The 27,852-nt window shown below is 38.2% G+C and overlaps 1 protein-coding gene across 1 annotated transcript; it reads left to right on the forward strand.

Annotated features, from left to right (window-relative positions):
- Nucleotides 1-2,358: 2,358 nt before the first annotated feature.
- podxl (podocalyxin-like) lies at nucleotides 2,359-27,415 on the forward strand. Its single transcript, XM_041977040.1, has 8 exons — nucleotides 2,359-2,826; nucleotides 17,688-18,224; nucleotides 20,665-20,915; nucleotides 21,025-21,048; nucleotides 22,673-22,799; nucleotides 22,883-22,926; nucleotides 23,011-23,130; nucleotides 25,393-27,415. The coding sequence occupies exons 1-8, from the start codon at nucleotides 2,784-2,786 to the stop codon at nucleotides 25,585-25,587; spliced, it is 1,341 nt and encodes a 446-aa protein (XP_041832974.1). The 5' UTR covers nucleotides 2,359-2,783; the 3' UTR covers nucleotides 25,588-27,415.
- Nucleotides 27,416-27,852: the final 437 nt, after the last annotated feature.

The following is a 27,852-nucleotide window of genomic DNA, read 5'->3' on the forward strand; positions in this document are numbered from 1 at the left end:
TGTTAAGGTATCACATTAAAGCCATGCATGTTAAGTAGACTACAACGTAAAAATGCCTTTAAAAAGCTGTTATAGTGTGTGTGAAACTTTTAAATTCTATTTATTTCAGTTTCATTTAAATGGTGCAAGTTCATGACAAAAGTAAGCTCAAGTGACTTTTAAAGATTTAATCAATCTTGAAGAAAATCTAAATGTACTTTCAGGTGTGTGGATTACCATATTTACATTCATGTATGCAGGTTTTATGTATGTATGTGGATAAGTGACAGGAAATACCATGCTAACAGCCTGTTAGTAAGCTTATCTTTATTAGTTATACATATGCACATATATTTATGAAATATGAGTAAAGTTAATAAAACATGAGGTTATGCTAACATTGAGTCAGATGTCTACTGTTTGTATCCACCTACAACCCTAGCATGAATTATTTAAAAACATGTAAACACAAAATCGCTGTAATCTTGAGATCACTGAGTATAACTCGTAACAGGTCCATCATCCAAGCATGACTCCTGATTTCACGATCACATCTTTGAAGCTCAGTCTCCAAAGTGTTTTAATAATGACTCCTAACTGTTCCAGTAGCAGGAAACACCCATGAAAACGTCCACGCCCCTGATCTTATCTCCTCTATTTTTCTCCAGACTTCCCATCAACAGCCAGCAGAGCTGGAATTAGATCCTTAAAACACAACAGCAGTTTGATGATCACAAAATCTCCTTAAAAAAACAGACGTGTGTACATTAGCTGTTGTATTGAGTGTTTAGAGAAGGATCCTGGAGGAGATCCATTTATTCCCCATCGCTCAGAGAAGGGATTTGGAGTCTGATGAATGGAGGCGTGGTAAAAGTGACCTGAAAGTAATTCCTGGAGCATTTGTGAATATCCGTTGTCGTGGCTACAAGTAACTGAGTCAACTCAGTGAATCCTGCTGAGTGGCACTCAAGCCAAACTGCCCAATATTAGGCAATGTGAAACTCAACGCCAGCTGGACCCATGTGCCTGTTTGTAGAGTAAATGAAACACTCATTGTGGGCTGATGCAAAAAGAACTAATGAATATTCATCACTTTTATCTCCTGCCACAAATAGAGACAGTACAGTGACAATCACAGCTATGGCCTGTCACTTTCTTCTTACAGCCTGCCACTGTAAGAAGAAAGTAAACCCTCAATCAACCAGTATCTAGTTTGGATCATCTGGTTCTTTCTGATGCATAAAATTAGGGGGGGAAAAAACTATATAAGTGCAAAAACTAAGTAATTGTTTACGATGTTAGCAGTTTGTCATATGTTCAGGTGAAGGTTTTCAGGGATTTGTTCACATGTCTCTCATATGCCCTTTTAACACTGATTTGTGTTCAACCTACAGCACCTTTAATAATCGTAGGATTATAATTGGCTCAGCACACCATGGGAACATGAGAGGGTGCATACACTAACTCTCACTGCGGGTGCTGCACTAAGGGCTGCAAGAGTGGGCACAGTTTACTTTTCCCTTACAGAAACATGTATTTATCAATGAGTCACTAAAAAGCACAACTCACACATAAAAGTGACTTAATGGATCAGGTTTATCTAACAGCAAGTCAGCTCATTCTCAGTCCTGTTTCCTCATTTCATCAGACATTTTCCTCAAAAATTGTCTTTAATAAGTAACTAAAACAATTGTGTGCAGGGTTTTTAACCATGGGCTACATGTTGGTTCTAGTTAAGAGTGACACTGATGTCATCTCATCACAGTCATGAACAAAAACAGTTTTTTTTTTTTTTTTTTAATTTGTCATGAAATTACATTGAGGCTGAGCAGGGGCTTAATCAAGTAACCACAGAGCTAAAACTACTCAAAAACTGGACAGTGTGAAGAGTAAACCAAGTCTAAACTAGAGACAACAGGAATCAAAACTAATTGGAATGAAAGCTGGAAACAGGAAGAAAAATGCTGAAGAATAACATGTAAAAACTGGAAAAATCAAGACTAACCCAACACAATAATAAGATATAACCAAACATGGATTAGGATTAGGGTTGATTATTATGACTGAAATTTGGGTAACAACTAATACTTCAAAAACCAAGCTGTCACTCAGCAGCACATTCAGCCTGTTTTTGTCTTAAACTGTTGAACTGCAGCTGGACATAAAGTTGACTTAAAGACACTGACTGGGAATCAAAGCAAGCCTTTCCTGAGATCAAACCCCATCATTCCTGATGTGACTTCACCCTGCGTCCTTGAGTCATGGACCATTTTAGAAATGAATCAAAACTAGGGGAAGAGATTGTCTCACTCCTTCCTTTGTTATTCAAAGTGCCCCAGCAGTAGTGAGTCTAGAGCTATGGGATTGGACTGGTCTAGGTCTGCCCCTGCTTTCTCATGATAAGGGAGGCAGGGCAGTGCTGGTGCTCTGCAAACAGCTGAACACTTTGCAGGAGAGCGAGGACTGATCGAACACAATACAGCACGGAGCCGCTGTGGGAGAAAGACTGAGGAACAACGGTGCAGCCAAGGAGACCACAGAAACACTCTTCCCCCAAATCCCCAACTCCGCACAGAGAGAGGAAGAAAGAAAGAGCAAGACCAACAAAAGCATTCTTTGCTTTCAGTCACAAAAAAAAGAAGAAAAACAAAACAATACACTGGGCGAGATTATTTATTCTTAGATTCAAATTCAAGGAGAAAGCGTGAAATCACTGAAACATCTCCAAACACAGAGAGAGGGACTGTAGTGCTGCGCTGCATGAAGGATAAATCCATCTGGTAGGAAAAACGAGCAGAAACAGGATGAGAGCGACTTTGAGGATCACGTGGCTGCTACTTTTACTAAGTGAGTACTTTTTCATGTCAAACATCTGGGATGAGAAGCAGCATTGACCTGCCAGGTTGAGGAGAATTGTCTGAAAAGGGTGTGTGTGGAGATCTTTGTCACATCAGTTCTGAGATGCAGCGGTGTTAAAAGTAAAAGATATGAGATGCAGCAACAAGTGTGCACACATCTCAGGATGTCACAGATTTATTTGAGCTATTTTTTCAGATGGGACTTTTTTATAGACAATTTCTTATTAAACTAAACTCATACAAACATTATTAATGTTAAGAAAAACCCATGATGCATACTCATAATGGAATGAGTAAACCTCTGCAACTACAAAGTCTAATTAAATCATTTTAGTGTCATAGTAAACAGACCGCTTGTGAGATTCATTAAGAAGTGTAAATGTCAGTATATAAGTTGCTGGTGAAGAATAATTGAAGATGGCATATAGCACAAATGAAAAAAAAAATCAGGCTGCCTAAAAAAATAAACACTTTTAGGATGATTATGAATATCCCTTTGGAATGATGCATCTGTAGCTCTAAACATCTATCAAATTATAATACAATATGTGAAGATTGTCTCTGCAAAGGTCAGTTCTGATAAGTAAAGCAGAACAAAACTGGAGAAGTTTTAGTACACAGTTCACCATCTGGCAGCATCTCTTCTCAATCTCAACTTTAAAAAGTTAAATCCCTCTTTATGATTTCTTGTCATGCAGAACTGAGATGTAAAGCTCAAACAGGTTTGTAAATGTAAAGTACAAACTGATAAAACTAGAAATAGATTATTAAGTAAATAAACTTTCACTGCATGTGAATCGCACCACTTTGTTGGTGTTAACTGCCCTGAATATTTGTTACCTTTTAGAATAAAACATAACATCAAGTAATACTTTTAAAAGGCTGCATCAGAACTTCATTTTCATGTTATCATGTATGTATGATGTCAATTTCTCTACAGCAGTTTCACGCCTTTTATCTAAATTCAAGTTCAAACTAAAATTAAATTTACTGAAAATGTTCTTTTCCAGTGACTTTTACTTTGAGTTTATACTAAAGGAAAAAAAAAGAATATTAATTCAGATTACAGGCAGCACAGGATGTTCACACAATGTGTTTGTATCACATTTGTTTTGCATAGGAAGCAGCAAGAAATCCCTGCTGATAAAAGTGATAAATTGCAGTTTAAAGCCAAATGCAAAACAAATACAGAAACACTAATCAAACCTCACTCCAAACTATTTTGCTGGTGAATTTAAATGCATAAAAAGAAGTGTAAAGATCCTGAGCAAAAGGAAGTTTAGACAGCAATCCCACCAAGAATGCTGAGGCCTGTTTTCATCTTTTTATTTCTTCTTATTGTTTTAAACTGTGTAAAAAATCTATTTACAACATTGAACTTTCCATCTTCTTTCTCTCTGTGCTGCAACTCATTTGTGTTCACCCTGCTGGTTTTGTATATAATCCTGAAGAAAGACACTATAATCAGGCCAAATAGTTTTAGGATTCAGAGCTCAAACATGTCCTCCTCCACCCCACATCATCCCATAGTTGAGGACTCACAAATGCAGCCCCCCCGCTTCTTCCATCCCTCCAAAAAGCACATTGATGCTCTCACACAGAGCCAACTGAGAGCCTTGCCCAGAGACAGAAGCAGCCTGAATAATGAAGCGCACCCCTGACCTCCCTCCCTGGTTGAAAGGCATAGAAAGTGTTTTTCTTTAATTATGCACCTGCCGCTCTCTCCTCACTGTAGTAGGTGGTTTTTGAGCGTGTGAAAAAACATGGGTGACGCAGCCCCTGAAGTTTTATCCAAAGGCAGTCAGCACTTTTCTTCTAAAAATACAGGCTGGTGCTGTTTTTGTGCAAACATGCATCTGTGTCTGTTTGTTTAACAGCGGTATCACATGTGAAGCTTTTCTTTTTCTTTTTCTTTTTTTTAGATCTTATATAAATCTAAAGAGTTGTTGTTGTGTTTTTTAATGAGAACTTTAACATTAGATTGTATTTGGAAAAAGGAAGAAGTGCAGGGGTTGATCCATCATTAAACACATTGAAACCCTCAGATTGTTTCTCTAAGATTATAAAGAAATAAAATAGGCTTTTGTCATTTTACCAAAACCATCTAATGCAGGCATGTCAAACTGGTCCAGCAAAGGGCCGTGTGGCTGCAGGTTTTTGTTCCAGCCAGCCAAGAGCACACAGTTTGACCAATCAGCTGTCTGAAGACTGAGATCAGTTGATTGAATCAGTCAAATCTGGTGTGCTGCTGCTTGGTTGGAACAAAAACCTGCAGCCACACGGCCCTTTGCTGGACCAGTTTGACATATGTGATCTAATGGAAAACAGATATATAAGTAGAGCATTGATCCTCTAGCAGAAAAAGGACACACCACTCCACCATTGTACTCCAAAGACTGCAGGGTCTTCATACAGCTATACATACAACTTGGCCTCAGTCAGGTTTGCTATCAGAGTAGGAACATTCCTCTCAACCTTTAAAAGTCTCATCTGTTCGGAGAACACCTCTTCCCCTAACACACTTCTTACTTGAACTTATGTACTTGCCTGACTTTTTATCGTTTCAGTAATCAAGCAATAGACCAGGGTTTCTGACTGCACTAAAGCTTAAAAGTTGGTTTTTTTTTGTTGTTTTTTTTTACTTTTAAGTTTATTTGGATCAAAGCTTCTGCTAAATAAATGAATATAAAGTAGATTGTACAGGATTCTTTTTGCAGAATTCTGTACAGGATTACACTTTTCTTTTTTTTATGTAGAGATGAAAACAAATCCACAAAATATAACAGAATTATGGTATTTGATTTTGTTTGTTTACTTGGTGTATGTAAGGATGGTTACTCCACTCTTTTTCTCCATGCAAACTGAAAATACTTTATTAAATGAGACATCTAATGTTTGACAGTCTCTGATTTACAAAGGTTAAAACAACCTCCTTAAATCAAAGACACTAACTGACAACGGTGTTGTCACTGCTTTAAATAAATCAGATTCAGCCTGGAGTTTAGGAAGAAGGCAGTGTCATCACTTATCAGTACCCTCCAGGACTTCCTAACCCCTACACACACACAGTCTTTCTTATTTGCCTGCTGGTTCACAGCTTGTCCATTTCCTACAAGATAACAGGCAGTTGGGGTTCCTGGCTCGTCTGAACATAAGCGGTCGGGGGAGAAACTGTCTGGCACACAAGTGCTTGCACTGGCCTGAGCATGGAAGAGAAAGGAGAAACAATAGAAGAGGGGAAAAAAAGACTTTATCAACATCCTGGCTTCCAACAAGGGTGTGGTGGCAAGAGACAGCCTTGAGTCCCCCCCCATTTTCATTATTTTATTTTAGACACAGGCTGCTGTTGAGTATGAATGATTTCTAAAGCATTTTGAAGTGGATCCAGCTTTTGTGGTATCAAGCATGTTGCAGCTTTACTGTTTTGACTGCTTGTGTTTAGACTATAAAACTGTTTAACTCCAGTTTAACTACAGTTCATTATTAAGAATTAAGACGTTAATTGTGTCAAAAATACATCTATCTAATTATCTATACCGCTTTGTCCAACGAAGGGTCGGAGGGCAGCTGGAGCCTAACCCAGTATTTTAAGCCAGAGAAGCCATGAAGATTTCATACTGTGGCTCCTTTATAGTAACATAGGGTTCTCATTGTAATCTTCAGTAGCTGTACCATCTTTAACATCACCAGCAGCACACATAACCTGGGAGGTGGAAGGGTGCTGTATCTGAACAAGCTGAATATTAAAACAACTTTCATAGCTGTGTAATCTAACTACAAAAAAGTAATTAGGTTTCAGTCAGGGAGTATTCATTTTACTGCAGCTTACATAAACAAGATGCACACACCAGATCAAAATGGCTGTGTGTTCATGACTACATGCAATAATCAGCTAAGTAATGTTACAAACTGGAAGTGCAATAGAGAGTGTCTTACAACATTCAGACCAAAGTCTTAAACGAGGGGTTATAAGTCAAATGTGAATGACTCTTGAGCAAATAAATTGCTTACTTTTCACCTAAAATAGTTTCAGGAAAAATTAACAGTAGACAAATAGATTTAAATAAATAAACGTTCTGTCTTCTTGTGCGGAATCTCGTTGGCTCAGAGCATAGTGAGCTGTCGCCATTTGTGCAGTGGTTGACTTCTATATGTGGACAAGAAACCCCGCCCCAAAGCAGATGATTGACAGCTTGGATGCGAGGAAATAGAGAAAAAAAATAAGGAAATAAATAGGGAAAAGTATATAAAAATATTAATAGGGTAAGTATTTAAAAAAAAAGGGGGGGGGGGGGGTATAAAAAAATAAAAAGAAAAAGAATAGAAAAACATAAAATAAAAGAATGAAATTATGTAAAAATAAATAAATGAAAATTTATAAAAAATATTTCTTTTTGTTTTATCTATTTGTCTATATGTTTTCTCTTTTTTTCCCTTATTCTTTTACATCCTTTTTGTTTTTTGTGGTAGTCCTATCACTCCTTATATATCAAGCTTTCACCTCTGTTGTAACCATAGACTGTATATAAAAGGTTGTAACCCTGTACTCCCTCCTGCATGCCATGTAACCCCACCCAGGTGTGTGTTAATCAGTCCTGTTGCTGGTACCGTCATGGACATACACACATCTCCTCCTCCTCGTTCTTTGCCTCTCCTCATCTTTTCCTTCTGTCTGCCCACTCATTTCTCAGTTTTCAGGAAAAACACTAAACTGCTGTGTGTGTGTGTGTGTGTGTGTGTGTGTGTGTGTGTGTGTGTGCCCGCTTGCTGAATGCAACAGATACTTTGATAATTCTTACTTTCAAACATATATGTGCACAGATAGTCAACATAAGGATACTTGAATTATTGTTCAAAAATCCTCATAGAAAATAGTCTCCCACCCATTTTTGGACATCCTGTGTAAATACAGGTAACAAAATAAATATTAAGGATTAAAGTTGGGAAGATGTTTAAAATGTAAATTTATGAAAAATATTAGCTCAACTTGAATTTCGTGGTAGTTACATTTAATAAAATCTTCAAAAATTGGGATAGAGTGATGATTAACACTGTGCAGCATACCCTTTTCTTTTAACAACTTTCTGTAAACATACTGAAACTGAGTAGATTAGGTTTTTTGGATATTTGGGAGAGGAATGTTGTCCTATTCTGGCCATTTAAAGGAATCTTGCTACTAAACAGTCCTGGCTCTTCTTTATCATATTTTGTGTTTTATGATGTGCCAAATGTTTTCAGTTGGGTCAGTCCACCATCTGGACTCTCCATTATAAAGCCACAGGGTTACAGTTGAAATTCTATGTGATTTAGCATTGTATTGCTGAAATATGCAAGGTCTTCCCTTAAAAAGACACCATCTCGATGGGAACTTAAAACCCATCCAGGCTGTAAAACAGACACCTTTTTTTCAGCATTGATAGAACCTTTACAGATGCTGCCAGGTAAATATGCCCACATTCCCTGATAAATGCAGGCTTGTGAACTGATAGCTGATAACAACTGGATGGTCCCTCTTCTCTTTAGTACACAGTACTCAGCCAATATCATTTTCAAATAGGATTTCATTTGGAAATTTGGATTTTTCTAACCACTTTTCCTCAGTCCATTTTAAAATAGATTTAGACCAGAGAACTCAGCAGCATTTCTGGCTCATGTTTGCATGCGGCCTCTTCTTTGCATGATAGAGCTTTGACCTGCATTGTGAGTGAGCCCAGAGAGCTGTTTTAACTGACAGTGATTTCTGGAAGTTCTTCCTGAACCCATGCAGCGATTTCCAGTACAAAAACTTGCATGTTGATAATTTCTAATGCAGTGCTGCCTGAAGGTCTGACGGCATCCAATACTAATACTATAATAACGCTATCGTCATGTATAAAATATTAAAGTTTTTGCAATTTTATGTTTAGGGACGTCATTCTGAAATTGCTCCACAGTTTGTAAATGCTGAACTTCTGTCCATCTTAATATCTGAGACTCTGCCTCCATAAAGTGCCCCTTTTAAAATCCAAATAATGTTGCTGACCTTCCATTTTATAACTCTTTTTAATAAGATGGTAAAATCATTTGTTTGACTTACTTCATATGTTCTCTTATAAACAAAACACTGATTAATGCCATTTTCTAGTTTTATGAGATTTTTAAATCACTGCATTCTGTGTGCATATTGTAGAAACATTTTTAGGAAACAGGGTTTTGTTCTTGGAGTAACATCTCACTGGCATCATGGGCCTCTGTTAACTACTAACAGCTAAAACTATTATGCAGTATTTGAAAGTATTTACACGATTAAGTAAACTTTGTCGTTGTGGGTTGGTTGCATTGCTAAGCTAACAGTATTCTATTGAGTTACACTGCTAAGCTAACAGTATTCTATTGAGTTACATTGCTAAGCTAACAGTATTCTATTGAGTTGCATTGCTAAGCTAACAGTATTCTATTGAGTTGCATTGCTAAGCTAACAGTATTCTATTGAGTTGCATTGCTAAGCTAACAGTATTCTATTGAGTTACATTGCTAAGCTAACAGTATTCTATTGAGTTGCATTGCTAAGCTAACAGTATTCTATTGAGTTGCATTGCTAAGCTAACAGTATTCTATTGAGTTACATTGCTAAGCTAACAGTATTCTATTGAGTTACATTACTTGTCCATTAGGAAGTAACTGACTTAGGTGAACAATAGTTAAATAGTTAGCTACTTCAGGACAGCTTATTTTAATATTGCTGACAAAAACTCTTAGTGAAAGAAAGTATACCTTCAATGTTGTACTAAACTTAAGAAATGAGCGATGGAATGAGTCTAGAATTGTGATGTATCGTATGCAGAAAGTCAGCACTCTTCCTTATTATCAACTAAATCATCCAGGTTTCCCCTCAGTTTACTTAGCAGCAAATAAAACCATAAACTGACTGTAGCCCATTTCATTTTAGTTATGGAGTGGTGTGTTAAATGCATAATATCTCAAAGACAAGTAGTTGCTTGAAATGTTACCTCATTTTTATAAGAGCAGGTTTCACTCACTTATGTAGATTTATGTCCTAAAACGAATAGCTGATAAAACGCACTTTTAATTTAGAGAACATCTTGCCTGATTTATCTTTACTTACATATATCTACAAAGTGATGTGTTGGGTGAGGGATTGGGGTTGATGTTGAACTTTTATCATCAGGGTGGCTTAAAGCGTGTTTAAACATACATACCAGGCTGGTTTCCAAGGACAAGGAGTGTGTTTTTTTTGTAGATAATGTCTTAGTGTGTGTGAGGTCAGTCATTTCCATGTGACCGTTAGATTTACAGCATCTCAAACCCCTCTTCACTTTCTACCCCCCATTCCCCTCTCTCCTCCCTTTTACTTGCCTTGCTTTTATTCCAGCTAAGTGTTTTTACATTCACAGCTCCTCACCTCCCTTCACTGAAGCAGATTGTAAAGCAAAGACGCCCTTCCTTTCCCCACCCACCCCTCCACCCCCAGCAGCCCACCACAGAGAGCTGAAATACCTCTCTCTATAGAACAGGAATGGGGGCAGCTGAACCCTTAAGAAGGCCCCAGCTACTAGCGGGGTCTGCATTGAGGGGGTGGCGCATCCTTGCATGGCCGCACGTGGGACCAGAGAGGCCTTTGTGTGGACTGACACCAAGCTAACGGGGCAGCTTTGTCCCAACAGTGCAATGTGGCAGCTCACATTTATTTATTTACTCTTCATTTGGCACACAGTTTATATTCATGCTCAGATGCACATCAATCCAGGGTTACAGTCAAGCTGGATAACTAACACAATCACACATCTATGGTCATAAATTTCATTTATAAGTTTGATGATGCGTTCTTAATTTCTTTTTCTGAAAAAAATTCCAGCAGTCTTACAACAGATATCACTGGATTACTGCAGGACTTGAGCAAAAGTCGATAATAAAAAATATATAACCTTGACTATAGTTACACTCCACAGAAACTTGAAGGACACAGTTACATGATTTAAAGCAGCAATACTTTTGGCATCCATCTTGCATCCTATCTCCTTTTCTGAACTCTTTCCATCCAGTAAAAGTCATTTCAGCATTGACTCTTGTCTTATATCTTGCTCTGTCACTTTCTCTCCTTTTTTGTCCTCACCTTCTCCAATAATGTCCTCTTGTGTTTCTTTGACTAATCAACCATGCAGCACATCTAAAACAGCCACTGTGTTGATATCCAGTTGCTGCCGTGTGATGGGGTGCCATCAAGCAAAGCACATCTGTCACATGATGCTTCAGGCTGGAACACAAATTTGTGAAATCTGGTTTCTGAACCCTGGGATGCTGCAGGGCAACAATGGCTCCAGGAAGGTGCATAATGAATGTCAGTGTGCCAGCAAAACGAGTAAGAGGCAGAGTTTTAAGGTTGGAAACCTATAGTGCTGCTGTTTAACAAGATGAACAATGAAGTTAAAACAGACAATTGTAACATATTCTGTTAATCTTATTTGTAGTTATGTGATAACTGATAAAAAAATAACAATTTTGTTAGATGATACATACACTGTAAGGAATAGACATTTATACACAGCTGTGTCATAATTTGCACACATGGAAGTGCAGATTTGACGGCTGCACACGTCATCACGGTGCGCCAAGCGGTGTCCCAATTCGAAGGAGCCTCCAAATCCACCCTACAAATCAGCTCTTCGTTTGACCTCAAAGGAGGCCTCTTTTCTCCCAGAATTCATTGCGCAAAAGACGGTGGTGAAGGAGCAACGAAGAGTACTCCGAAGAGGTTTTTGTTTTTCTTTTAAGTACAGCTTAGTAGAAACGTGACAAAACCAAGTTAAACAATAGTATTAAAATTATGTAATATTTGATATACGTAGATTTTTAAGGGGTTAATGAAGAGTCTACCGGCTGGAAACCAACAGAGCCTCAGTTTTTTTTTTTTTTTTAAACATTATTACTCGGTCGGTGTTAATGTTCACTAAAATGTCCTGTGATATGCAAACAGTAATTTCAAAGTTTCAGTGATTCGGCGTCCTACGTTGCTGCTATAAGAAATTCTCCCTGGCTAGGTAGGCTGTCCCATTTCACAAACATTAAGCGCACTCCGAAGTGTGCAGACCCTGAATTGGGACACAGCTACAGAGTCCAGGTCAGGATGGTCCATCTTTCTGGCTGTTCTGGAAGTTGTCCAAGTTGTCATGCAACCTTGAGAAATAGAAAGTGACAGCATTATGTCATTGATGCCTCGAGTAATTAATAATTTTTTGAGTGAAGTTTCAAAATTTAAGCAAATCCTTAATCAACCATCACTACATGCAGGTTCATAGCACCAGCAGCAACAGGAGAGAAAATGCTGGAACACAGGACACATGAGGAAAGTGAAGGCATAAGAAGACAATGAGACACAGGTGGAGCACATTAGGGCGAGACAGATGCTGATTACAGGAGGGCAGGAAGGCAAATGCCAAAAACCAGACAAGACATTATTGCACAAAATAAAACAGGAAATAGAAAACTGAAAACCATGAGCCTCACCTTTTTTCTTTCCTTCTCCATGTTACAATCTTTGTGGGACCTTGTTTCTCAGCATGACAGTCACAGGAAAGGAAGGCAAATAAATCTGCTTCTATCTTTTGCTTCTTTTATTGGTTTGTGACTCTCAGAACCAACACGAATAAGCTGACGCCTGAGACGGTGGGATCCATGCAGGCAGAGCCGGAAGACTGAGTCTGACCCCCTCCAGAGCTTCATTTAGTGTCAGTAGATTAATTCTAAACTCCATCACACTTCACAGGTTCCCTTAAAGACCAACTTCAAAGGTAGATTAGGTTTCCTCAGACAGGCACATCTGAGGGTGTGTTGTACCTTTAGTGCAAGTGAAATGGTCCGTTCCATATTAATGCTGTGAACTCTGCTCTGTAAGGGGTGATTAGTCCAACTTAATGTGTCACCAACACCCCCCTCCCACTCCCACTTCTCTTACATTATACAGCCCAAAAAAAGACCGTTATAGGAAGGTTAATGCCTGGCCCGTGACAATTATCTGCCTTTTTTTTAAAACAGGAAAACACAGATTTTCTTGCCTTTAAACTGTGATAGGTCAGATAAGTTGGTCTACAATCAGTTAGATGTTCGACAGTTTGATAACACACTGAAACCCACAGTATCCCTGATTTGTCCATTGGTGTTCAGTACTCCATGTGTGGTGTAAGAAGTGGGGAATGAGTTTGTGTATGAATGAAAAACACATTGTAAAGTCTGTGTCTGTTCTCAGGGAAAACTTTTTTGCCCAGGAAGTAATGTGTTTTACATCTCTGATTGCTTTGGGACAAACGACGGAAGAGCTGATATTTATGTTGTATTTACGTCATCAGGAGTGTTTTTTCTGCATTAAATGCTGCAATACATGTTTATGTCCTAGAACAAAAATCAATCTACCAATTTCAGTCTTTTTCCCTATGAGCAGATGGACAAAAACGACTAATTTATAAAAAGTTAAAAAAAAGAAAAGAAATTAAAATTTCGTTTAACAGAACAGTTTGTTATTCGTGTGAGTACATTTTTCCTTCCAGCCCCAAAAGCTCTGATGTTGATCAAAGTAAGAAGTCAAACAAACCGCTTAATCAACTGAGATGTTTCCGGTTTCTGAATCCAAGAGGTGAGAAGAAGAGCCAGGGAAAGGACAACAAGCTGCTTCTCACGTCCTCTGCAGCCTGCATATAGTGGAGCTCCACAGTGTCCACGCTCAGCTGTAAGATGCAGGAATGAGACACAAGGAGAGCAGACTGAGGTCAGAGAGTTCAGGGAGCTGTAGAATTAGCCAAGAATTTTTCACAAAACAGGAAATATTTACACACAGAGGCTCTGGTTTTGCTTTTGAAATGTGCATAACACCCTATACTGGAAATTCAGTTTGTGAATTTCTAAATTGGCTGTTTTCATGTGTTTCTTGGACAATTCTGCTGGTAGGTGTTTTGTATTTGGATTAGATGATTGTTTCATTCTCTGCTATGTACTTTTTATTCTTTGCTGTCATAATTTCATACTATATAACTATTTTTTTATTTATCATAGATGTATTTCATTTAAGTAAAATATTCATTATGTAAAATGTGATTTTCTTTTGGAGATTAATGAAGTAATATTTTTACTTGCTTATGTTCTATTGAGACTGTTTTCCTCTATAAAATGTGGCTAAGTGGCATATATGCATGCAGGCACCCCACTTAACTTATTTGGTGTTTTAATATCTCCAAAATGCGACCCTAAGTCTCTGTTAAAAAAAAAAAACAACAAAACACACATCCAGTTTTATTTATCCTTTTCCATCACCCATCTCTCTTGTGATACTCAAAAAAAAAATACTTACTCTAAAACATGGTCACACTGATCTTTGATGTTGACCTTTTGGAACTACCATCAACATAAATGCACATCTTTCCAAAGTTAACTGTGCATTCATGTTCATATCCATTTTAATTTTATAAATTCTTTAAAGCTTGGCTATTTCAAATCCCTAGACAGTTAAAGTTTTATAATATCATTGGATTGGATGAGAAAGAAAAACATCTATCCTATTCAATGTTTTGTTGAATCTAATTCATATACAGGGCTCTGAGCCTTAGGTGGGCAATGAGGGGAGATTTCATTACTTCTTTTACTATTTCTTTCTGGAAAACAGTCGCCCGCAGCTCTACAAGCAGGATTATTAAGGATTGAGGAATTAACCAAAAACGTAAAGCAGTGACGTAAAATCAAAAGAATGAGTTATATAAGCTCAAACGTGTCAGCCAACCAATGGAAAGAGTCTATAAATGAGACAGTTTCACATGGGTTTGTCAGTACCAGTGAAATTATTCACGCTGTACATTAGATTCATTATTAAACAAAATATTGGTGAGAACACCTTTAAGTGAGATAGGATGTTTACCAAAGTGTGAGTATAAGAACATGGTGTACCCTGAGGGGATTAAACACAACAGGTAGCATGTGTGTGTATCTTTAGTCTGGTTTTCTGGAAGCTGTATGGTAAGGAATGCGTGGGCGAGGTAAAAACAGCCTCAGTGCTGATAACAGCAGGATTTGCGGGTGTTGTCGACTGCTACGAAACAGATCCATCAGTGACAGCTCAGGTCAGAGGAGGTCATGCCAAACAAGACGGCACACCTTGGAGAATGAGATTCTTTGAGGTGTGTGTGAATAACTGGACACAGAACCTGAGAGATTTGGAGACATTTACTAATTAAAAACAGGTTTAAAGATCTGATTACTGACTTGCAACATCCACGAATAACCGGGGAAGACGGTTATTTTCTTGTCACGATATTCCATTTCCAATTTGATATATTTTGCATTTTTTGATCAATACCTACCCAATTGACAGAAACCAGTCCAGATATCAGTGCAGCCATAGTACAAGTTGGATGGACAAAGCAGCCATAAGAATATCTGGCTACATAAGGGTTTACATCTGTTGTCAAAAGGCTTCAGAAATGCTGGAGGTATATGGATACTTTGCTTTATCAAAGAGGCTTTTCTGAGTGAAGAACGTTGACACTCTTGCTCTCTTGGTAAAGTTGTTGGGGCAGCAGGTTGGTAGCTGATAAGTGATGTCTGTGCTAAACAGAGAAAGTGCAGGCATGACTCCACCAGCCTCCACTTGACCAGAACAGCAATCTTATCTGCCGATGATGCTTTCACATGCAGTGCAAATTATAAATTTGACAGCCTGATAAGAGAATTTTATGTTGTGAATTGTCTGAAAAAAAGTAGTTAGTTTTTTTCTTAATGCCAGAAAATCCCTCCAAGTCTAAAACCACGACTAAATGTGCAGTATGTATGACATATATATGTAAGATATACAGTTCATAGATGGGAAAGAATAGACCGAAATGTTATTATACACGCTGATAAATCAGTCATGTTATCCAAGGAAATAGTAGACACTTGAGAACTGATCATGCAGAGGCATGGCATATTAGGAATGTGATTAAGGATGGCTGTGTGTGTGTGATGTGTCACCACACAGTATCATGAAAATGCATAAGTTTTGTGTGGATATGCTATACGTGGGAGGGGGTAAGGCTATTGTTTTCAGGCCATGTAGTTTGACGAGGATTGTTCACGGTGCACTCAAAACAGACCTTGGTCACGGGTGTGGTGCCTCCAAGTATATTGTGTGTCGCATCCTGTCCTGCTTGTTATAAATAGAAAAACAGAAGAAGATGGAGAGTTGGGGCTTTGGTGTACACATGTCCAAACAGCAGGAAATCCAGGTGCACAGGCTCCATCGGTTCGGATTTAAGAAATCCCTCTGAACTACGACCCCAATCGAAAAGCTTAGGATGTTGTGTAAAATGTAAAAAGAAACTGAATGCAGTGTTCTACAAATCTCAAACCAATATGTGAAGTGCTGAAACTGAGACATTTACTACTGACAACACAATTACATGATTTTATAACAAAAGGGCACCTTGGAGAGGCAGAGTCTCTCAGGAGTAACATCAACAAATGGTGGAGCTATTTCAGAATAATGTTCTTCAGTGTAACATTGTGTAGTCTTTCATCATCTACTGTACATTAAATCATCAAAAGATTCAGAGAATCTGGAGAAATCTCTGTGTGCACAGGACACAACTAAAAGTCACTTGGATGCCTGTATCCTCAGACCCTCAGACAGCATTGCATGCACAGACAAGGATGCACAAATCGTATGTAAGCACAGTTTGCTCTGCCATCCACAAATGCAGGTTAAAGCTTTATAATGCGAAGAAGAGGCCAAGTATGAACATGATCCAGAAACAGAGCGGACTTCTCTGGGCCAAAGAGACTGTGGCAAATTATTGGCTAGGTCTTCGGGATTAAAGCGAACAGGAACCATCCAGCTTGTTATCAGTGCTTAGATAAAAAGGCTTTATCTCTGATGGTATGGGGTTGCATTAGTGCTTTTGGAGCTTGCAATTTCCACATCTGGAAAGACTCCATCTATACTAAAAGGTGTATTAGAGCAACAAATGCTCCCATTCAGATGTCATCTTTTTCAGGAAAAGTCTTGCACATTTCTGCAATACAATACTGAACAACATACTGCTTTAGTTAAAACAACATGGCTTTGTAGAAAAAGAGTCCAGGTGCTGGATTGACCTGTAATCCAGATTTAAAAAAAAAAAAAAAAAAAAAAACATTTGGCACATCAAATGCTAAATATAACAAAACACTCAAAAGCCAATTTAAGGAGCTAGAAACCTGTGCCAGACAAAAACGGAAAAACATTGCTTTCCCAAATGTCCAGCAGCTGGTCTCTTCAGTCCCCATATAGACTGTTTATAAAAGAAGAGGCGATACAATACAATGGTAATGATTTCAATGAAGTACAAAATTGATCAATATCAACATTTGAAATATTTCTATGTCCTTCTGTGAATGAAATATTGGTTTATCATTTTTCATTTTTATTCATGTTTTATACAGTTTCCTGGCCTTTTTGGAATTGGAGTTCAACAAATGTGTATCAACAAATGTGCTGTTGAAGCTGTGGAAATGTCAGCATAAAACAATAAAAACAAAGTATACTACATAGTGCCAAATAATAGACATACAATGGTAGCACTTGGTTAACTTGGTAGCGTATACAAAGGAAGTTTTCAAACAGTTTTGTTTGCAAAATTTAAAATATAACTTAACACGTCTACTTGAGTGCTTATGTTCTTCGTTGGCTGCTAGATATGAAAATAAGTGTTTCCAAATAGGTAGTATTTTATGTTAGCATATAATAAAAAGCTTGTTCTTGTATATTTAGTTGAATAAGACAGTCTTATGGATTTATTCTCACGTTACCCTCTTAGCAATATATTGATAATGTTTTTCTCTTTTTATCCTTAGACACCCAATTTTCCAGCATCTACTCCAGCGACAGTACAACTAATAATACAGTTCCCTACAACGAAACTACCGATGCTTCAACTGCAGTGACAGGTGGTACAAAAATTAACAGTACAAGCAATGAAATAGGAGGTTCAACTGTGGCACCAGCTACTGTAACTGACAAAACCACACAGTCACAGAAGCCAGTTGAGCGAACTAATGCAGACGCTAATTCCACTGTCACATCACCTACGATACCTGCAACAAATAACCCTCCAGTGCCTTCTACCACTGCTCTTACCACTATCACACCCAGCAACACAATCAAAGCTATAACAACCGCTAGCAAACCCCCCCCAGTGAGCAACGCAAGTACCACAGTACAGACACATATTGCCCCTGCAACCAGTCAAATCACTGAAGTGACTGCTAACCAGACAGGAAGGAATGCAGTAAAGAGCACAATTACTCCAGAACCCTCACAGTCAACAGAGCAAACATCAAGGAGTCTCATCTACACCTCTCCAGTGGCAAGCCAAGGGGAGAGCAATAAAGGTAAAGCCTGTTTTTGTCTACTTTATTTCATGTTTTGCAACATAAAAGTAACAGTCATAACTGATGTGAACTGAATGGCAGTGGTTTCATTATAAATTTTGACACCACACTTTTCAAACTATTTTACAGTATAAAGAGTTGTTCTTGAGGGTTCCTGCTCAGACTGAAGCAGGAACGGTAATGTTTGTGAGAAAATGCTTTTGGTTCCAACATGGGAATTGCAGATACAACATTTCAGAGGCATTCCTCAATGAACCCATCAGTAAAATGACAAGCTAATGCTGGGTTGACACTCTTAAAGTGCATTCAGACAAACACTATACTGGTTCTGCTGGAATCCCAGCATCTTGGTGCACCAAGCTTTTGTTCACACCAAATTAACTGCAAGCAAAGTGGGGGGACTTCATTTGCAGAGGCAAAATGGCTAATTGCACTGTGCTTTGAATGCATGGGTTCCTATTCTGTCTCAATTGACTTATGTATACAGCTTAAATGGCTTCTGAGAGTCTCCCCACTACTTGATATATTATTCATTCTCTGTACCGCTTAGTCCATAAAGGGTCGCGGGTAAGCTGGAGCCTATCCCAGCAATAACAGGTGAGAGGCAGGGTACACCCTGGACTGGTCACCAGTCCATCGCAGGGCCAACACATAGGGAACAAACAACCATTCACACTCACTCTAAGGGAGAATTTAGAGTAATCAATTAACCTAACATGCATGTCTTTGGACGGTGGGCGGAAGCCAGAGTACCCGGAGAGCACCAACGCATACACGGGGAGAACATGCAAACGCCACACCACCATGCAGCCCTGATAGCCTTCAAATTGATATATTATTAATATTGGAAAATACAAAGTATACAGATCTATGGCCAAGAAGTACTTAGTAGGGAGCTGGAATTGTTACTCAGTTTTAGCTGCATTAAATGAAATGTAAACTGGTCAGTATTCTAATGTCTAGAATTTTAGTTGAGTATACCTGTTATGCATGGACCTCACGGAGACAAAAGACAGTTAACATAACTTTATTGGAACTTGGAATAAACAGGAATCATCATACTTAACAGGAGAGGAGACGGCTCCATGAGGGTAAGAGCATCAAGGTCCGACAGGTAGTGAGTGTGGTGCTGGGGAATATAAGGACTGGTGAGTAAATGGGAGACAGGTGTGACTGATCTGGGGAGATTGGCTGTAGTGTAGAACTGGAGTGACTGGGGCAGAGTGAGAGGATCAGGGACAGGTGTGGATGATCAGGGGAGTGATTGCAGGAGAATGGCAGGACAGGTTTAGCCAGACCAGGTGAGGGCGTGACAATACCCTACTTAATTTTCTTTAGTTTAATTAAATTATGTTCTTGCAATACTTTGATAATGGTTGAATATCCTACAACCATATATGTAAACAAGTGAAACAATGGTCCATGAGAAGCCAATTGGCACAGTTGGATCTGTATCCAAAGTAGACATTCCTTCACCTAAACACATCCTAAATATGTCCCCATGCGGTGTTTGGTCCTGCAGGCCAAAATGGTTTACATTATGTTTGACAAATATGACTTCTAGTGGTCATGAGCGCCATTTTGGGTGATTTGTAAAAATGCCACCCACGAATTACCGGTGGAGTCGTAAACAAGATATACTTTGGTCCTCAATTATTGATTCTGTGCAGTGGCATCGAAAGAAAATATGTTATTCTGTGACCACTGATTACAAATTTATCCGATTTGTTTCAAACTGTGTGCGTTAAGCACCCAAAATAAATGCCTCTTAATAATTATGACACCTTTCTTAATCACAAACTATTACAGGATGTCATTTGAATTCATCCCAAATCAAACTCATACACGAAACATGCATGTTGTAGCTATGAGAAAGCTCAGCCATTATCTTGGAGCCACAGTTTCATTATCACTTTCGATGCTTAATTAGCACAAGGTCTTAATCGTCTTGTTTCCATGCATTAGTAATTTGTTGCTATGGATTAATATGTTTTCAAACAATGTGATTTCTAATGCTGACCAAGTAGATTTAATTTCTAACTGTAAACAAAAAAGTTTTAGGCTAAGCCCAACCTAGAAGGGAGTAAATTTGTCCTAATATGCTGTGCTTACTTGTTGCCATGGCAACCAGTCAAATCACAGCTGTAGGGGAGACAGTCCGTGGCAATGCAAGCTGTTGTGTCATCCAATTGCCTCTACTACTTCTTTATGAGGATTTTGTTGCTTTTTAAAGGACGCACTGATCTCTACCCCACTAAGAAAACAATTATACAAGTCGTATTTCTGCATTTTCACCTCTAGAGGGCAGTAATTTACACAACATTATGAATTTTATTTAAGTCATGAACAAATTAACTACATGACTGTTTCAGTGAGAGGAGTTGTTGATCATAATCTGAGGGTAGTTCTTTATTAGTTATCATGTTGTTCTTGATTAAAGGTGTCATGGTGACAGTTCCCACAACAGCTCACGGGTCAACAGCATCTCAGGACACAAGGCTATCTGTGACCCCAGTGATCACCACACCCAGCAGAGCCGTTGGAGGATCGACCACCAATCAACCACCGATTGATCCAAATAAAATTCCAAATGACGACAAAGAGCTTTCAGATGCTAAAGCTGGAACCACTCGCCCACCAGCCACCACTGCCATCATCATCAACACACCAGCTCAGCAAAACTATTTTTCTGTAAGCAATACTCTAACGGAGGGGGGTGGGTAAAGCTGAAATATTTGCTTGCCTTATTTTGCAGAAACAGTGAAAGAAAAATTTTTGACACTTTTTTTTTCTTTTGCAGTATTCTTTAAACAACGGAGAAGAGGTATGATTTACCTTTATTATGAGTGTTATATTTAAATGTTTATCCTGTACATGCTTTCCATTTACACACACAATTAAGGCAATAAACAAGCAACAATAAACAGAGTTAGCTCTAACGCTCCTCTAGTCTCTGTTTTTGCCCCTTTCTACAGTGACTCTTGGTAGGGGTAGGGCTGATGAGAGTATTTTTATACTAGCAACATCGCTCAGTGAGAACAAGAGCAAAACAACGTCTGAAGGGGGGCAGATGTTTTTTTTTTTTTTTTTTAAAGATTATTATACTGAATCCTAGGGCTTTGAAACGGGATGTTGCAATTGAATGGAGGGAAACTAGGCACACCCATCGGGTATTTGAATGTCAGTCATAAGGTGTTACTGCCCTCACAGCGCAAAAAGTCTTCTTCCAGCCTCTTATTTCTTTATTCATAGCCATAAAAATAGGAAACAGATGCAGCAACCTACTGAAACATGCTAATACAACTACAGTATTGCACAATTCAAACAAGCTTGAAAGTATGGCATGAGCTCTTTTCTTCTTTCTCACACTAACAACCCTCTTTGACAAACTTACTTGTAATTTCTTTTATTAGTCTTTAGGAATAGTTCTCCAGGCTTCTTGTAGGACTTTCCAAAGCTTTTCTTTGGATGTTGGCTTCTTTTTGCTCTCTATCAAGGTCCTATACTGCTTTAATAATGTTGAGGTCCAGGCTCTGAGGATTTATCACCAGCGTTAGTATTTTTTTCTATTTTTTTTTAAGGACGTCTCTTTTAGATATTGTTCATCGACTGTAGATAGTTATTTTTAAGACCAAAAACAACTCCTTCTGCTCTCTTTTAATTATTAACTCTTCAGGTATCTGTCACCCTCTTTTACCTTTGTCATTTTTGTAAAAGCAACTAGAGAAACTGGAAAGTAATTGCATGTAAACTGCTACTGGAAACAATTTAAAATCAGTTCTCAATCATGTTTCTCTCATGAGTTAGGTGCCTTTTTTTTATAAGTTAGTGTTACGTGGCTCAACCAGCTACAATGGTGAAGTATAAGAACTGAACCGACAGTAACCCAGTTCTTTAGAAAGATGTTAAAACTATTGTTCAGTTCTCTTTAAAAAAAAAAGAAAAAGAAAAAACACATTGGCTACTTGAGAATATTTTTAAAAAAAGCATAATGGAACTACACTTTTGCGTATTGTAAACTACTAAAAACTGATAATAAACTTGGATCGTAAAGTCTTAAAATGACAGTTCCCACCAGTGGAGGAAGCTCTGGTGGATCTTTTCAGACTTTCCAGCAAGACAGGAAGCAAAGAAGCCTGTTATAATGAGAATTAAATAATAAAACAATCAGGGATTCCGATCACAGGGTGGAAAAACTGTCTTAGTAGAATCTTTTCCTGCCTTTCACTGGCTTCCTTTGTTCCCACACCTATTTTATATACTCACTGCCTGCACTGCTGTGCTCTTTCATACTACACTAAAAATAAACCGCACATCACAGCACAGGAAGAAATAACCTCACCTGTCACCTCTGACCTCTCCGTCCTCCCTTTGGGAATAGAGCGGAGGCTTGTAAAAACAAATTGTTTTGAGTAAAAATACTGAAAGATGTGTCATTTTGCCTTCAGTCGCAGAAAGACAGACACTTGGTGGAACTGTGCAAGCGGCTGATGCCAAACTGGCAGATTGGAAACTGCACCCTGACGTACCGAAAGCAAAACGACAAAATACAGTTTGAGACTGTGATGATAAACGGTAACGATATAACGCAGCCTCCACCATTTCAACATTGACATGTCTGTGATGTAACTACAAATTTATTCTAATTTATTTAACAGTGAAGACCAATCTTGCTGCCCAGTATTTTGAAGAAATAACCAAGGTGAGGACGATTAAAGTTTTGGACATTGTTCTAAGGTTTGTGCTTCAGGACTGAGAGTTATTGTCTTGTTTTGTCTATGTGAAGGAACCAACAGATAACAAAACCCTAATAGCCATCCTGGCCTCCTGTGGAGCCTTGCTCTTCATGATCATCATCCTTGCTGTCTGTGCCTCCCACCACCGCAAGCCATACAATGAGAACCAGGTAGGCAAAAGTTTTGAGAAGAAGTTTGAGAAGTCAAAAACAACTAATGTCAAATTTTTGTTTCAGTATAATTTACATTGGAGACCCACAATTAATTATCAGTGAGGTGGGAATTAATTTTAAAGGATTAATGTGCAATTGCAAATATGTTCCTTTGAGGAATGTTAATATTTGAGGATTGTTTCTAGGCCTGTATATATACAGTATATGGCAGCTTTATGGTTGGAGTTGGTTGAGTTTTCAGCAGGTTTTTTTATTGAGCAGGTGCAGCGGAAGATAAAAAGTTGATCATACCGGTTAGCAGCAAAGAGAAAAAGGAACTGAGAGACAGTAAAGTGTTCTGTACTGTTATACTGTGTGTTCACGAGGAACATAAATAAATGCAGCAAGTTTCTCAACACATCAGTGTCTGTAGGTGTAACACATGCACAACTAAGGTCTTAGCAATGAAAACCAGAAAATCAAGTCAATTAAATTCAAGTTACTACATATAAAAAATCTTAAGGTTATTTAAAATGGATAAAACAAAAAAAAAAAAAAACAAAAAAGGAAAATCAAGAAAGAAAATCTTAAATCTTTTTGTTCAAAAGGGATAGTAATGGAGGAGAGAATCTAGTTAGTTTAGAAAAGCTTTATGTGGAATTCTATTTTAAAATGAGACATTATAAAGTATTAAAACCTGTAATATTGTCTCAGTGCTGGTTAGCTCATGTGGAACCCTTTGTTAATCTTGTCACTAGCACTGCATTGAATAAAAACTAGCACTACTGTATGCAAACTGGCAGTACAATATAGACTTCAGCTGATAAGCTGATGCAATAAGTTATTAGGCACAATGTCATCTTTGAGATGAAAGTGGGCATGGAGAGAAGAGAATATTTAAAAATAAGACACTGCCTTAATAATGTAGCTGAAATTTAGAGATTACATGAAGAAATTTGCATACATTCAAATTTAAACGCACACTGTGTACAAATTACTGTCATCTAGTGGTGAAGATGAGTATAGCAAAGACGGTGGTCACAGTGGCCAAAATTCTTCCAGATATAAACTGTTTTTCTACTGTGGGTGCATCCATTTGATTCAGGTGCAGCAATGACTGCATTACAGGTAACTACTACTTTAAAATTGTGTACATGTCTCTTCGTCCATGCAACTTTTAAGGCATTACTTATTCCAAGCGGTGCTTTAAGTTAAATGTTAATCATTGAGTTACAAATGAAAACATAGCATATCATGATTTATACCATGGTCTGGTTGAATACTCAATTCTGATTGGCTGGAGGGTGTTCATTAAAAAGTGATAATGGACACCTATGAAAGAAGTTCCGGTCAATTAGACTTATTGTTGTAAGTTATTGCGCTGACTAAATAGTAGTTAGTAACCGGGGCAACAGAAACTCAGACGCCGGGCTGCAGACAGGCCAGATCGTGTCTGTGACGCACATTGCTGTGAAAGCAGGTGCAGGCTTATTGGACTCCCTCAGTCCAGTAGAGATGAGAATGGAGCAACATTTTGTCGTCCCACAACGTCCCAACCAGCAGTGGTCAGGGTCCACAAACGTTAAATCTCCGTCGTTCAAACACCACTATGGACATGCCAGTATCTTTATGAAATGTCCCGATCAACGGCAATGTTGCATTTAATTTCACATAGGTCATCACCTGTCTTTCTGTCTTGATTACCTTATGTGGCGGGGGGGTGTTGGTAAGGCAAAAAAGCAATAATTTCTATACAAAAAAGAAGAGGGTGACAACCCAACTGGGGAGTTAAAACCCCTAGTAAACCTTCGCATCGGACTGTCACGCCTCCGCGTTGTCCATTAATAATAATAATAATGGACACCTTGTCGGGCATTATCCCTTACATATATTCCTGTCAATGTCACTGACCATTGAATTTTTTTTATACACTGCTCCTTTAAACCATTAATATGCATGAAACCTGCAGCCCAGATACGTTTCCTACTGACTATGGAGGAACATGAAGAGGAAAGTCAAATGATGACGTGGCTGAAATCATCTACTGAAAACTTCCCTCATTTTCCCTCAGTTCCCAACATAGGGCCAAATTAATAAACTAATTACAGATGTCTTTTTATAAAACATCCCACCTTCTGAAATAAAAATTGTTCACCCATTATGGACATAAGTATCAGAAAAACTTTTAAATGTCTTTTTTTGGAAAGATTGATCAAAGTTTTAGTACCCAAGTTGGAGCTTGTTTTATAAAAATAAAAAATTCCCTTTTCATCTACACAGCAACACCTGACAGAAGAGCTAAACACAGTGGAGAATGGTTACCATGACAACCCTACTCTGGAGGTGATGGAGGTGCAGCCGGAGATGCAGGAAAAGAAGATGGCGCTGAACGGTGAGTTCAACGACAGCTGGATCGTCCCCATCGACAACCTGATGAAAGACGACATCCCAGTCGAGGAGGACACCCACCTGTGAGGAGGGAAACGGGACCGGCGACGGGATCAAAACCAAAACAAACCAAAACTAACTAAAGAATCTCCACAATGGCCTTACACTCCTGACTCACATCCCTACAGTCACACAAGACTTTATCAGATAGAAATACAACATACAAAACAGATGAGCTGCCAAATTTACGCTTATAACTTTGTTTAAATTATTTCTGTTTGGTACAGGAATACAAGCAAATATATAATCCACTCAGTCAATCACTGATGTGTTTGCTGCAGTTTTTATAGGTATTTGATATAGATTCTCTTGTAATTTTAGGTAATTTTATCATTTGTTACTCCTAAGTGCCTGAAAAGGTTTGCATGTAGTAAGTTTTATTCTACGTACATTTGAAGGAGGAGCCAGGCAGGTAATGTTGCCTCAGAAATGACTTTAGACGGATGAACTTCAGGATACTTCACAGCATCCTGGTGATTTGAAGTGTAGCTGCAGAGACACATGGGCACTTACCATATTTAGTTAGGCAACCTGTAAAGATGCTGCTTGTGGCAAATGGCTTCAAAGGAATACAATAATTTAGGGCTTCTGTGCCCAAGTCCGGTCCTCGAGATCTACTATCCTGCGACTTTTCCATGCATCCCTTCTCCAACACATTTGAATTAAATGGCTGAATTCCTTTTTCTGCATGTCCTTCAGCTCTGCAGAGGCTGGTAATGACCCATTCATTTGATTCAGGACTTGGGCACCCCTGATTTAGGGGGTTACTTTCCAAATTGACACATATCAACTCAGATGTGCTGAAAACATTTTGTCTTGCTCTTTTAAATATGTTTTCTTTAGATGAACACATTTGACTCTATATTTTAGCTTTCATTTAAAAAGGGGTTTTACTTCTGGCCTGTGGTCCAGACAGGAAATGACCAAGTTTTCTCTAAAAGCGTAAATAGACAACAAGTTTTTACAAGATCCAAATTCCATATTCTTTGAGATTTTTTTCATATCTTAAAGGATAATTGAGGTTTATTATAGATTGGCTCTTATCAAAGGTAACTGATCAGTTTCTCAAGCAGGTTATTAGCAAAAACAAAAGCTAAACAGGATGATGTGTACAGAAAAGTTCAAGTTTAATCTTGACCCTGATTTGTAAGCATAGAACTGTGTAGCTGACATTAATTTCTCCTTCACTAACTATAGTTAGATTGAATTTGAGCTATCTCAGAGTTGACATGGTTTTGCTCTGCCAGGCTGTCCCGTGTTAATTTATTAAAGCATCACACCTGATTCTTTAAATTAAAACTATTCAACTTGCTGCAATAGCCAAAAAGTGATGCTGTAAGCATTCATGCCGGTATCTATATATTGGTTAAAAATGAGCTTGAACTAGCTAAAGCCAGGAGGAGGCTAAAAACGGTGAATAAAAAGTGACAAAAGCTGCACTGGACAATCTTAGCCACTCATTCTGCATTTGCAAACGGTGCCATAATCAGCTCAGTTTGGTTATGATGCAAGCCAGATGTGTTAGCAACCTACAGAGCGGGCGAAATCTTCATCTGGATAATGCTGTAATACCTGTAGTTCACACTGAGATTGGTGGCCGCATAGACAAAAGATCCATCTATATTGTGCATTTTACACAAGCAGTTATTAGCTAAAACATGCCGTGTTGGTAGTTTGAAACATTGTACAAGAAAAAGGATGTTTTAGGGTTCAGCTTTTAGTTTAACAGTAAAGTCATTCTATCAAAATTAGAAACTAGCTGGAGCCCAAGTTAGTGCAGCAAACAGGACATAAAGGGAATTTTAATGAGTCACTGTGTAACTGCAGCTTAAAGTCCACGTTATTGTTCTGCAAACATCGACGAATCTGGTTTTAAAACAACTGACTCAGTGTTGTTGAAAAACAGGTTTTAGTTGCAAATTTAGTCAAGTTACATGAACTTGTGATGCTAACTGCTTCCTAAAAGTCTACTTATGTTTTAGCCCTGTTGATCTCAACAAGGTCACCATCAGTGACGGCAAAACCACTAAAACAGCCAGGTTATATTTCTAATTCACTGGAGTTGTTTTCTAAAAACCAGTTGCTCATTGTAATAACACTGGACTGATATTATCAGATAAAGCTATTAAATGCCAACATGTAAATATTTTTTTGTTTTTAATGTTGAGAAGGTTTTTTTTTTTTGCCATTTTAAGATGCTCAACAAAAATATTCAGGATAGAACCTCAACACGTCATATATCATTTTGCTTTGTTGAGTCAATTTCCTTCCATTTAAACCAATTAACAGTTT

Source organism: Melanotaenia boesemani, chromosome 23 (assembly GCF_017639745.1).
Source record: "Melanotaenia boesemani isolate fMelBoe1 chromosome 23, fMelBoe1.pri, whole genome shotgun sequence".
NCBI lineage: Eukaryota > Metazoa > Chordata > Actinopteri > Atheriniformes > Melanotaeniidae > Melanotaenia > Melanotaenia boesemani.